The sequence below is a fragment of the Propithecus coquereli genome, unplaced genomic scaffold, assembly GCF_000956105.1.
Source record: "Propithecus coquereli isolate 6110/MARCELLA unplaced genomic scaffold, Pcoq_1.0 Scaffold249, whole genome shotgun sequence".
NCBI classification, from domain to species: Eukaryota; Metazoa; Chordata; class Mammalia; order Primates; family Indriidae; genus Propithecus; species Propithecus coquereli.
The window spans coordinates 2,989,595-3,003,048 of NW_012148052.1; the positions used below are offsets into that span (position 1 = coordinate 2,989,595).

At 55.9% G+C, this 13,454-nt stretch overlaps 1 protein-coding gene across 3 annotated transcripts; it reads right to left on the reverse strand.

Moving 5' to 3' along the window:
- Positions 1 to 1,055: 1,055 nt before the first annotated feature.
- MFSD2A (major facilitator superfamily domain containing 2A) lies at positions 1,056 to 12,934 on the reverse strand. 3 transcript variants are annotated; one of them, XM_012646722.1, is made up of 14 exons: positions 12,674 to 12,934; positions 11,108 to 11,239; positions 9,488 to 9,612; positions 5,648 to 5,771; positions 5,433 to 5,511; positions 4,936 to 5,093; positions 4,395 to 4,485; positions 4,158 to 4,279; positions 3,864 to 3,947; positions 3,319 to 3,402; positions 3,111 to 3,223; positions 2,519 to 2,662; positions 2,252 to 2,428; positions 1,056 to 1,531 (listed from the first exon to the last, which is right to left on the reverse strand). In XM_012646722.1, the coding sequence occupies exons 1-14, from the start codon at positions 12,758 to 12,760 to the stop codon at positions 1,468 to 1,470; spliced, it is 1,584 nt and encodes a 527-aa protein (XP_012502176.1). In that variant the 5' UTR covers positions 12,761 to 12,934; the 3' UTR covers positions 1,056 to 1,467. The 3 variants fall into 3 exon arrangements, with proteins under 3 accessions (XP_012502176.1, XP_012502174.1, XP_012502175.1); XM_012646720.1 differs by having other exon boundaries at positions 12,668 to 12,932; XM_012646721.1 differs by having other exon boundaries at positions 11,108 to 11,236; positions 12,668 to 12,903.
- Positions 12,935 to 13,454: the final 520 nt, after the last annotated feature.

The following is a 13,454-nucleotide window of genomic DNA, read 5'->3' on the forward strand; positions in this document are numbered from 1 at the left end:
TCGGTAAAAATGGAGCCCCCTTCCCACCCAAAATGGAGCCCCGCGCCCAAGATAGAATCCAAACCTGAATAGTCTAAGCACTCCTCTTCTCTGGGTTTTATTTACCCATCTATAAAATAAGGAGGTTGGACCAGTAGTTCCTGATCCTGCCGGCTTTGCTTTTCTACGATTTGGGGAGCTTAGCCTGAGTGTGAGACCCAGTGGTGCGCTGGGGCAAGCTCCTACCAGTTTGTGAGAGCAGACTGTCAACTTTTTGGAATTTTTCAAGTAAGAACAACCATTGGTAACTTGAAATTGGCTATGGTGGGAGTTACTTACACCATGGAAATCAGAGTGCTACAGACTAGGCTTTCCCCACCACCCTGTTCCCCACCAGAGGTGTTTTTTTGTGTTTTGTGTTTTGTTTTTTGTTTTTCTACCAGCACACCACTGGTGAGATCGTCACTCATACGACACAAGCACATCTAGCCAGGTACGTCCTCATCTCCCAACACCGTTGGAACAGTTGTGCAGAAAGAATTGCAGGTCTCTAGGGACAGACACTACGGGGCCCAGATCGCAGAGTCAGCCCGGGCACAGCCAGCCCCACGAGCTCACACATGCTTGGGCAGGAGGCACAGAGCACAGGCGTGGGCACAGCGGCCGTCTGCCTGCCAGTCCGTCGGTCACTCTCAGACTCAGGTGAGTGGACCGTGGGACCAAGGTACTGGAGTCTCACAGAGATGGGGTGGAATTCCAGTTGGGTCACTGTTGGCTGTGTGACTTTTCGCCAAGTCCTTCTCTACACTGGAGCTTGGTTTTCTTATCTTTCAAATGGGGACAGTTCTGACTCAGCAAGATGGTTTCCGGGATTAAGCGAGAACACCAGCAGGTGAACACAAAGCCTCCGCACCGTGCCTGGTACAGGGTAGGTGTTTTGTAAACATCAGCCGAGGCTGTTATCACACCTCCAGACACTTTCTCCCCACCCAGTGGCACCCGGGGCTCAGTGCGCCCTCGCGCTACCTAAGTCTTGGCGCAGAAGGGCTCAGTGAGTGGCTGAGGACACAGACAGAAACAGGCAGCTCTGTTTTCCGGCTTTTATGAAAATTAATAACATTAATAGCTCACAGACATATACATCCACACACATCGCTATGTACACAGTCATTAAGTTATTAATTAGGCTCTGTATAAAACGTTTCTACATTAGTGTTCCGGGCTAGGCCCGATCAGTCCTTGGCATATTCACAGTAGCAGCCCCAGGGCTCGGCCCCACAGGCAGGCAGAGGGGAGGCAGGAGGCTGTGGAGTGGCCGGCCCCACAGCGAGCACGGCAGATGTCCTGGGCCCGCTGACTCTTAGTCTTCGGTTCCCTTCCTGGCACCTGCAGACCAGCTGCTCAGCGAGCGGGAAAACAGGTCTTGATGCCTCGTGTGGTCTGGTGGCACGGGACCTCTGTGTGGTGGCTTCGGCAACACAGCAGGCCCTAGAGGATGCTGGCCAGCTCTGTGGAGTCTGTGTCAGAGCAGCCCGAGCTGCTGGCTTCATCCCTGCCAGAGCCAGAGGAGACGGGTTGGAGGAAGTGCGCTTACCCCTCCCCTGCCCCACCTGCCTCCTTTCTCACAGGATCTCAGCCCTGCAGTCTTAGCCAGCTGTGGGACTCGTGTGAGCCACAGGAGACAGAGCTCGTTCACTCTCACTTTCAGACCAGAAATTGCTGGTTGGTCTGTTTGCTGTCCTTGCTGCTCACGGGCACCGCCAGCTCTAGAACGGTGCTCTGGCCTGGGCTGGCATGACTCACGGCCCCCGCCCTCTGGTCTCCTGAAAGGCACGGATCGGCCACACCTGAGCTCCCTCATGCCGGGAGGGAGGGCGGCGAAGGGTGCAGGTTCTAGCCCCAGCTCCACCCCTTATCAGCTGGGCCAGTCACGCCTCCTGGCTAAATCTCAGTTTCTTCATCTGCAGGGTAGGAATCGTAGGAATTTTGTCACCTAGGGTTGTTGGAGGACCACAGAAGGTCACAAATGAGCACTCCCTGAAATATGAGCTCCTCCAGGACAGAGATTTTTGTTTTGTTTGCTAGAGCAATGCCTGGCATACAGTAGGCATCCAATAAGTGTGTGTTGAATGAATAAATGTAAAACCACTCAGCGCAGTGCCTGGTGCGTGGCTAAGTGTTGGGGCTGTCAAGAGAAGATGTGCGGGAGGTGAGTCTGGACTTGGCCACAGTCGTCCCCTCCTCCACCAGCTTGTCCCCTCCCCGGTCTCACCTCAGAGCCTGCAGGGCCTTCTTGTTCTGCCGCCGCTTCTCCTCGTCGATAGGGTACAGCTTGAAGAGCAGCAAGCCCAGCAGGATGAGGACTATGGGAGCCATGGTCACCAGCATCTTCAGTGTAAACCTGACACGTGCCGGCTGGGAGCAGCCACGGGTCTGGTAGCCGGCAAAGCTGTGGGACCCAGTGGGCAGGGCAGCGGTGAGGAAGGGGCGCCTGAGGCCTGGCCCTGCCAGCCCTGCCCCAGGCCCCCACCCCACTCACTCGAGACTGAGGGTGGAGATGCCCAGTGAGACTCCGGAGGCGAACTTGGTGAAGAAGACATAGAAGGAGAAGAAGATGGGCTCGGTTCCATGGGAGTGGGGCTGCTTCAGGTGGAAGTCGTCAATGACGTCGGGCAGCATGGACCTGCGCAGAGTGGTGGCAGCCATGAGGATGCACCCACCTAGCAACCCCGGGCCCCCACTAACCCATATGGTGCCTCGGTGTCAATGGAAAGAGGCGGCCCTCGGGGAGCTCGCAGCACCGCAGGCGCACAGCTCAGTGAGGGGCTGGCACCTTCATATGAATAAGAAAAGAAGACCCCCTCCTCCAAGATGAAGTAGCCCCTTTCTAGGTGTTCACCTTGGCAAGTGGAGCACAGGCCAGATTTTAGCCCCTATTTTCCACCGTGACTAGGGGGTGTTGCATAGTTCCCAACGTGCACAGCCATATAGGGCAGACTTGCCCCACCTCCACCCTAGGCCCACCGAACGGCCTGCAGAAGGAGAAGCCCCCGTAGAACTCTCCCCAAGGTGCTTCAGAGCTAGGGGTGAAGGGCTAGGGAGTACACTCAGGCGGGTCTGTAGGTACCTACCAGGGTAGTAAGAAGGCAGCTGCCACACTGATGCCAGCTGCCACAGCTACCACGTACGTGACGATTAGGTTACTCTCCATGAGGGCCACCAAGATGAGAAATGGCACTGCTGACTAGGGGAGGGGAGTGCAGGAAGATGAGTCAGCTGGGAGGCTCCCATAAGTCACCCAAAACTCAACCTAGGCCCTGCCCTTTCAGCCCCACTCACTGAGATCCCAATGTATACAGCCGTCTTCTTGCCAAACCGGGTTAGGAACCACTGCCAGATGGGAATGGTGAATGTGGCTGAGAGCTATGGATGGACAAAGAGGGTGAGGGGAGTGAGTTAGAATCACAGAACCCCTCCAGCCCTTCCCAGGGCCCCGAAGGTGCTCCCAGCCCTGCCCAAGAGCAGTTAGATGACAGCATCTGGGCAGCAAGGAAGTTGACAGGCACCTACGACAGCTCCCCAGGGGAGCTGGGAGGTGGTCCCAACGGATCTCATCTCCTGCCTTCTCCTACCTCTGAGCACAAAGTTCCACAAGGTTCTTGGCATCCATCCCCTTGCTTCTGCTGTGCTCTCTACTTGAATATCCAGCCCCAAACTTTCTTTCACTGTCCTGCCTATGCAAGGTCCGACCAAGTATTCTGGGAAGCCTCTCTCATCCCTTCATGACCTCAAGTCAGTCTGGGAAACATCCTCCAACTATCCAAAGAACCGTCCCACTGCCACTCAGCCCAGGTTGCCTGCCCACACTCGCGCCCCACACGTACCATGATGGCCAGGAGTAGATTCTGGAATTCGTTGCGGAAGCCCAAGGTGTAGGTGCAAAACAAGGCAAAGTTGCCCTCCACCAGCTGGGGGACAGAGCAGGGTTGGGGCAGGAAATGCAAAGAAGGAGGTGATATTGGGGCTGAGCCTCCCCAAAACATTTCCCCTGTTCCAGAGACCTCTGCTCGCGCCACCCCCATTCTACCCGCCTCTCAGGCTTCATTGCATCCTGAGTCCTCTGCCTACCCCATTCCATGACACCCCCTCTTGGGCTGAGCAGTCAGGTCCCCACTCACCATGAAAGCCAGGGAGGTGAAGAGGAAGCCAGTGATGAGCTTGATGTACGGGCCATGGCTCATGACCAGGCGGAGGCCCCGGAAGAAGGATACTGGCTCAGCCTGCTGTGTCTCATAGGGTTCTGGAGACCAGAGGGAATGGTGAGGGGGCAGCAGAGGCACCTCCCAACGCCTGAGAGCCAGAAAGACACAGCCACCTGTACTGGGGCCTGCACCCCTTCCCAAGGCGCCCCTCACCTCTCTGCTCCCGCACTCCCAGGGTCAGGATGACAGCACAGATGACATAGATGGAGGCAATGACCCCTGCTGCCAGCAGGTAAGCGTTTTGCTATAAAGGTGAAGGCAACATACATAGAGACAGTCAGTCTGGTCTCATCCCAGCAGCCCCACTCAACGATCTTGGGCCAGTCCCTTCTCCTCTGGGGGCCTACTGTCTCCATCTACGCAATGAAAGGAACACCCTGGGCCGACTTCTGCTTCCCAAGGCTGGGCATGGTTCAAATCAACAAAATGTTAAGAAGCCAGGTGTGGAGTCAGAGCCTACAGTTCAAATCTTCCCCAATCTCTGCAATTCACTAGCTCTGCGACCCTGGACAAATTCAGCCTCTCTAAGCTTCAGATTCCTTATCTGCAAAGTGGCTATATCAGGCCTATTAATAGGCCTATTAAATGTCCAACATTTAATAAACATCAGCTGTTAACTACTGTTTCTAGGATGACTTCAAACCATCTCATTGCTCCTCAGCTCCCCAAATCCCGGCCCTGCTGGGGGCCTCACCGTGTCTCTGAGTGAGGTGATGCTCTGTGTGCGATTGGCACTGTCCGAGGCCACTGCGGAGCCGTTGGGGTCCTGGAGACAAGGTGTATCCGCTTGGCCCACGATTTGCCCCTGGATCGCTGTGCCCAGCACTGTGCCCAGCACCTCCACGGTCATCCCTGGGCAGGGAAAAGGGGGGCTTTTGGAGAAGCCTCATGGCTTGTGGGCCCAGAGAGGAAGGTCAGATGGATGGGAGCCCAGCTCTAGCTCCAGGTGGGGTGGCTACAGGTGGCGGGGCAGCTGGCACCTTGGCCTGAGCACGTGGCCTTTCTCTGTGTGGCCTCTGGTTAGTCCCTGCACCTCTCTGGGTCTTACCTGAGCAATAAGGGGAGTGAGTTATTTTTAAGATGGTTTCACACCCACACCCAAGAGCAGAGCCGGGAGCTGGGCCGGCAAGGAAAGAAGTGTGGCGGGAGGGTCCCTGGTGGGTGGGGGCAGGTGGGCTGAGAGAGACTTACGGTAGGCTGTGGCAGAATCCCGCTCGCTCTGCTCTGTGCTGATGAACATGGTGAGGGCTGAGTAGGGCACGTGGAAACACTGGCACAGAACAGAGGCCCTTGGCCAGTCAGATGGATGGACAGACAGATGCAGCTTTGGGCACCAACCCTGGAGGCTCCAGGGACTGCCCTCATCCCTGCCCCCAGAGATACCCAGGGGAGGTGCCCACACTCACCGTGACCAGTGTCTCAAAGAGGCAATAGAAAAGCAGGTACCAGAGGGGCTGGACCTGCGGGAAGTCGGGCACGAACCAAATGAGGAAGTAGGCAATGATGGCCAGGGGCGTGGAGAAGATGATCCTGAGGAAGGGGAGGGTCTGAGTGTGGCCAGATGCCAGAACCCCAGAGCCAGGCCCCACTGGGCTGCTCTGCTCCACAGGTACCTGCTGGGAAAGCAGTCCCACCCCCTGAACCCACCCGCCCCAGGGCATCTGGGAGAGGCTGGTGGCAAAGCCTGGAAAGGCACCCTGGGTCTGGGCCCGGAACTGCAGTCCTGAGCAGGGGGTGCGAGAAGGTCAGACCCTGAGTCTCATCCGGGCCTCACAAGGAGCCCGGGCTCCAAGGCAGCAGCTTCCTGTGGGCTGGGGGAGCTGCAAATGGAGGCTGAGACCTCAGTGATAGGGCAGGGAACAAAGGAGCAAGCCCAACACCCACGTGTTCCCACAAGTGCACACTCATCCAGTGCACATACATGCCCTATTCACACACGGGGACGCGGGGGTGGGGTGGCTGGGGGAGGAACCAAAAGGGAGCGAACGCCTGCCTCCCACGTGTGGGTCCCACATGCCACAAGGGCTGCGACCTCAGTCAGGATGGTCTAACTTGGTGGCATCAGTACAGAAAGCCAGCTGGAGCCACACTTCAGGGAGCCAGTTCTGGCTCTACCAACTAACTATAAATAACTTAGGCTTGGGCAAGTTATTTAACTTTTCTGAGGCTCATTTCCTCATCTGTAAAATGAGAGCAGTAACAGCGCATAACTTACATTCATCGTTTCCTCAAGAAATATTTATTAAGTGCCAACTATGTGCCGGACACTATTCTAATTACTTAGGATGGATGAATCAGTGAACAAAACAGACAAGACATTCTTGCCCTTATGGAACTTACATTCTAAAAAAATAAAAATCATTTAAAAGTTATGTATATTATTCAGCCTTACAAAGGAATGAAATTCTGACCCATGCTACAACATGGATGAACCTTGAGGACATTATGCTAAGTGAAATAAACCAGACAAAAGAGACAAATAGTGTATGATTTCACTTATATGAGGTACCTAGAGTGGTCAAATTCATAGAGACAGAAAGTAGAATGGTGGTTGCCAGGGGATGGGAAGAGGGGAATGGGAAGTTAGTGTTTAATACGTACAGAGTTTAAGTTTGGGAAGATGAAAAGTTCTGGAGATACAACGAGGTGAATATACTTAATAGCACTGAACTGGACACTTAAAAATGGTTATAATGGGCTGGGCGCGGTGGCTCACGCCTATAATCCTAGTACTCTGGGAGGCCAAGGAGGGAGGATCGCTCAAGGTCAGGAGTTCCAGACCAGCCTGAACAAGAGTGAGACCCTGTCTCTACTAAAAATAGAAAGAAATTATCTGGACAACTAAAAATATATAGAAAAAATTAGCCGGGCATGGTGGCACATGCCTATAGTCCCAGCTACCCGGGAGGCTGAGGCAGAAGGATCGCTTGAGCCCAGGAGTCTGAGGTTGCTGTGAGCTAGGCTGACGCCACGGCACTCTAGCCTGGGCAACAGAGTGAGACTCTGTCTCCAAAAAAAAAATGGTTATAATGGCCAGGCACGGTAGTCCCAGCTACGTGGGAGGCTGAGGTAGGAGGATGGCTGGAAGGAGCTGGTCTTGCAGATATCTGAGGCAAGAGTGGGCCAGGCAAGGGGAGAGTCAGTGCAAAGGTCCTTGGGCAGGGGCCAGGCAGGTCTGAGGAAAGGTGAGGCTGGTGGGGCTGGAGTGCAGTGAGCAAGGGAGAAGGAACCAGATGAGGAGGGACAGGAAATGGGACTCCTTACAGGCCGTTGTGAGGACTTTGGTTCTACCTCATAGGGTTGAAGTAATTTTGAGACTTACAGTAAGTTGATACTAAAATCTCAAACAGTGCTTGGGCCACTAAGTGCTACAATTATCCCATCAGGGAAGCACAGCAGGAGGCCAGCATGTGGTAACTAGTGCCGGCCAGGAAAGCACTGGGCTGGGAGTCAGACCTCAGGCCCAGCCCCCTGTGACTTCCCCACCTCTCACTAGGTGGCCTTGGGAACTCCAGGAATGTGAATGTCAAAGTATCCGTGGTCTGAAGGAGAGGATTTAAATGTAGGCTTACAGCAAGGGCTGGCCTGAGGGGTCGCAAGGCTCCTGAACCGTGACAGGCCCAGCCTCTTCCTGTGCTGAAAGGAAAAGGGGCGCCAGGTCTCCGGGCCTGAGAAGGGGCCCAGGTCCTAACTGTGGTGTGGATGCGCAGGCCACGTACACAGCAGCGCCTCAGCCCATGAGCCATCCGGTGTGTACTCAGACACAGGTCCCACCAGACAGGTGGGCACACATACGCGGACACCTGCTAAACCAGAAACCAGCCTCAAAGGTCACCAGCAACTTCCCCATGCTGGCTGCCACACCTGCCCAGCAAGAATCCCTCACAGTCTACCTCCCACAGGGAGACCCTGCCTGCCTCCAGCCTTCCTGAATCCACATGTCCCCGCAGGGAACAAGGGCTCCTCATCAGCCCTCAGCAGACGCCCCATCCTCTGCTTGCAGGCAGCTGCAGCCGCCACTGAGAAACCCAGTGTGACTGAGAGTAACCCGGCCCTCTGGGCTAGCCCAGGAGCTGCCTCCCATTGGCCGGGCCCCATGAGGAGATGTGGCAGCAGAGCCCCACCTTCTGCCGGCTGCCAGGGAGGCGGGCACAGGGCCAAATCTCATGGGCGCCCAGGGAGCCCTGAGCAGCCTGCCCAGGTAAGGCAGCCTGTCCTGCTCCCGGCCCTGAAGTCTGGATCAAAGGCTCCAACCTGGGCCCTAGCCAGGGGCTGGAAGGATTGGGGTGGGTGGGGGGCCTCGTGGGAAAGGAAGCTGTCAGGGAACAGGGGCTGGGGGAAGAGCTTTGAAGGCCGGAGACCAGGTATGGGCGCCCCTGGGGCAGGAAGGCGCCCACTTGAGCCTGGATGGGCTGGAGATGAAAGGGGTATACCCCCCCACCCTCTGAAGCAGGATGTCCTGGAGGGAACCAGAGCCCCGGCCTGACAGCCTGTCCTATGTGTCTCCCTTGCTGTCTGATCTATGGCACCACCTCCCCCCCACCTTGCCCCACAGCCCAAGGCTGAGTAGTGCAGGCTTTGTACCAAGAGAAAAGGGAGTTCGCAGCATCCAAGGCACCAGAGGTTATGGGTCTGCTACCCCATTCCAGTTTTACCCCCAACCTCTGCTCCACCAGGGAGCACCGTGAAGAGGTGCCGAATTATATATCACTCAGGAACTGTACCAAGTACTTTAAATATTAAAAAAAATTTAATCCTCACTGCAACTCTGTGAGATAGACATAGTTATTATCCCTGTTTTACAGATGAATAAACTTGAGGTTCAGAGATGTTAAGTGACTTGTTCAAGGTTGCACAGCTATAAGTAGTGAAGCAGTTCTCCTCTTGACCAGTCTACTCAGACTGGCAGAAGTACTACCTCTGCCACGATGGGAGGTGACTGAGTGGAAGATGTTAGAATTCCAGCTTTACCAAGGGGAGCAAGTGGACTTTGGGGAGAAAAGGGACCTGAGCTGGCACAAGCTGCCCAGCCTAGCACTTTGGCTAGCCTGAGAATGAACTGGCTGGGTGTCCCAGTGTCCTACTTGGGGAAGCTGAGACCCCAGAAAGGGTTTCGACACTCCTGGGCTTTTGCGTCATTCCGTCTCCTCACCCCCTAGCCTGTGACAAGCCAGATGGAAGGACCAAGGGGCAGATACGCCGGAAGCCTCATCTCCTGCCACCTTGAAGGAGCCTCTTCTACTCACCAGGGCATGAGGCGGCCCAGGCGGGTCCATGAGGATTTGCTAATGCAGAAGCCCACCAGGGGGTCTGTGAAGGCATCCCAGGCTCGGCCCACAAATAGGATGATGGAGGCAGGGAAAGGGTCCACCTGGAATGGGAAGAGGCATAAAACAACTCCCTCATCCTTCTACTCACCTCAACCCTCATTCGCAGACAAAAGCTGGGGCTCCCCCTCCCTGACTCAGCCAGGCCCTTAAGGCCCTGTGCTGCTCCCACGTGGGCGTTAAACATCTTCGCTTGCCTCGTTAATAATGACAATGTCATTTCTCCGATAACAGTAGCACCGTGTGCCTCCTTAGAGGCTTTCTCAGGTCTATCCTCTTATTTCCTCCCCTCCACTGCCCTTGAAAACATTCCCATCGATTAGAACGAATCCAGAGACATTTCTTTCCCTCCCTCTCATAGCCCTGAGCCCCTGAGCACCTGATATCAGAAAAAGCATTCACTGGGTTACCACAGTCGGCCTCAGTTTCCCCATCTGTATAATGGGAGTTATGATTTCTATCTCATAGGGTCAAGCTCTATCTTGGATGTGAAAAAGAAGTCTAGAGGTGCTTTTTAAAAAGTGACTTGTCACTACGCACTCAAGCTATCCCTCTCCCCACAAACCCTCTGCACCCTAAGTACAGATTCTCTGGACTCCTCCCCATCCATCAAAGCCCTGTTATGCTATTGCTCTGGGAAGCAGGTGTTCTCTCCCACACTGTAGTCTCCCCAGTCTGGCCCCCACCCCTCCAGCTCTCACACTCACTACAACACAGTTTTATACTTCATACGTTCCTCATAGTCATACCCCACTCAAGGCCCGGCCCGTGGGAGTTGCTCAAAAACTAGCTGCCGAATAAAGTCATTTGTTCTTTTTGGGGCTTAGTGTTCCCCACCTGTAAATGGATACAACTAAGATGCCCTGCTTGCCAAGTCAGATGCTACAGAGGGGATACGACCAGTGAGGGAGCCCTGGTAGCCATGGCTATTTAGCCTCCCACTCTCCCATCCAAGTAGGGTGAATTCTCAGGATGCCAGGCTGCTGGCCAAGGCTTCTCAAAGCACAAAGTAGCCCTGCTTCACGCTAAGTACCCCTCCCAGTCAAAGACCCTGTATATGGGACACTCTTAGTCCAGCGCTTGCCAGCCCCTCTGCCCGCCAACCTGCCTCTGCTCCTCAGGTGAAGATGGGAGGCACCTTGTCCACAAGCCTGGCAATGTCCACCAACCCCAGAACCAAGCCAGCTCACTGTCTTCCAGCCAGGGACATGGTGTGCCAATCTCTTCTAAGAACAGTGTCATTAGCAGGCCTCATTCTCTCTCACACTACCACCTACCCCTCCAGGCTCCACTGCTCTTGCCAGACAAGGAGGAGTTGCCACACCTTGCCAGCTAAGACTCCTGGGGTGGAGAGACTCCCCTCCTGGATGCTTTTCAAAGTCTTCTCATTGCTCATCTACTGTAACTCTGAGAGGCAGCAAAGGAGGGATTTCTGGTCCCATTTCACAGATGGGGAAAACTGAGTGAACTTACCCAGGAATGCCTAGTCTTTCCCACCTCAGGATGCTGGAGGAGCCCTGGAGGGCTCAGGCTACTCACCTGAGCCACGTCCAGTAGGTAGATCTGAAGGAAAAAACCCAGGACACAGCCTGTCACCTGGTAGGGGGCCCCTCCAACTGCATAGCACAGCTTGTTGCAAATGGACAGCTGTTGTTTCTTCTTTGGTTCCTTCTGGGAAGAGAAGGAAAGGATGAAAAGAGGCCCAGGATCCTGACCTCCATCCTAGAAGGTTCCAGATGCAAGACCATCCCTCCAGCCAACTCTGCCAGGAGGAACAACTCTGCCTTGCCCTGTTCCACCCAGGGAGATCTCGTTTCGCACAAGAAAAAAGTATTTTCTGTTCTTAGGAATCTAGAAAAAGGGAATCCATACTCCTGCGGAGGTTGCCCCTAAGCCACCTCTCTCCCTCCCTCAAATTCTAAGGAAACTTAGCCCATCACCTCTAAAGAACTCCTGCCAAGGCCTCTTTCCAAGTTACAGAGGGGGAACATGCTCCAGCAAAGGACCTGTCCCCACCCGGCACCAACTGCCGCAACCTGAAAATCCTCTTGCTGCCAAGAGCCGCCTGAGCCCAGCCCAGGTTCCTGCCCTGGCTCAGAGGCCAGGATCCACCTGCCTGCTGGTGAGAGCTCTAGAAAGTTGTAGGGGCCCAGCCTAGCTGGCTGCAGGCACAGCTGTTCCTTCCATCTGTCCCAGAGCGTCCCTGGCCCCCCATAGGCAGCCAGAGCTTCAGACAAATCCAGGAACTGTCCTACCCTCTAGCTCCCTCCACCCCACCCCCCGCCCCCCAGCTCCTAGGGGACCTTGGAGAGGGAAGGAAAGAACTCCAGATGTAGGACTGGGCTTTCTCTGGGTGGGGCACTAGGGAGGTTGGGGTTGCCCAGGGAAAGTAGAGATTACTCATACATAGTAACAGCATAATTGGTCACCTGGCTCCTTCCAAGGATAAGTTAATAAAATTAAAAGAAAAAGGCGGTCCCCTCCCTGGTAGATACCAATTGCCTGAGATCCCTTCCTGGGGCCTCCTGATTTCATTTGGTCCTTCAGTAGGTCCCCAGGGCTGGGGCTAGGGCCGATTGAGATGCGCAAAGCAACGTGCTTGCGCGAACACCCACACTCACACAAACGGCTGAGGAACGCGGCTCCTTTAAGAGCAGAGCCTTGTTCTTATGAATGAACTTGAGCGGCCCTCACAACAGAGTTGAGCGCGAAGAGTAGGGAGCTGGGGGTGAGAGATGGGGAATAAAGGGGGTTCCCACATTTCTGGGATCTCCCCAGCTTCTAGGGCGGCAAACTCCAGCCGCTCAGCACAGAAGAACTGAAACCAGCATAGAAAAGTCGGGCGCCATGTGAAGCTGCCGGCGGAGCGCTTCCGCAGAGATGAGGAGTGGGGGTGAGCAAAAGGGGGCGCCGGCGCCTGCCGACCTTCTCCATCACCCTCTGCCCCCGGGAACCCCCAGTCCCTCTCCTACCAGCAGGCCTGCCTGTCCCTAGCTATCCCAAGTGTGCTCGGACCAGGTCTATCCCCCGACGCCTCCCTCGTCCCATATCAGCCTGCCCCCCACCCCTTGCCTTCCACTCGGGGTGCCAGACCCTCACCTTCACCTGGGCCGGGCGTTCGCCCGCTTGGAGGATGCCGGGGGGCAGGAGTCCCGCCGCGGAGCCGCTCTCGGCGCCCTCTCCTTTGGCCATGACCCGCGGGCCACGCCGCCTGGGACCAGGACGCCGGGATGCTCCTCTGTGCCGTGGGCCTCCGCTCCCCGCCGGGTTCCTGCCGTAGCCGCCGCTGCCAGTGTCGCCGTGCACCAGCAAGCCGGGCAGGCAGGCGAGGCACGCACTCTGCTGCACGCCCCCTCCGCGCCTCTTAAAGGTTCGGCCCCGCTGTCTCGGATCGGGCCAATCCCTGAGCCCTGCTGTGCCTCCTCCAGCCAATCCCCTCGCCCGCCGGCCCTCCCGCCCCCGCCCCGGCCCGGCTGCGCTCTGCAACTGAGCCACGTTCTCAAAGCCCCGGAACCGGCATCCGGCTGTGCTTGCTCCTGGCAACCGGAGAAGGCCGGCGAGACCCTCTGACTCACACGAGGAAACTGAGGCCCTAGGCTGAAAGTGACCTACCCGAGGTCCCCCAGAGTGAGTTCACCCTGAGTTGGGCCTACAATCTACAACCCATGACTTTTGACCCCCAGGCCTAGGAAAGGTAGGGGCTCGGAAGCCCACTGTCCCCTTTAAAATCTGGAGTCAGGTCAGTGTCTCCTTCTCCAAGCCTGGAGGATGTAGGCTGGCACTTTCACCACCGAGGCCCCCCTCTCGTCCCCGCAGGACCTAGTGTTCCCTCCTCCTGCCATTGGCATCTATGCAGTGAGGGAGAAAGATGAGACAACCCAGTGGC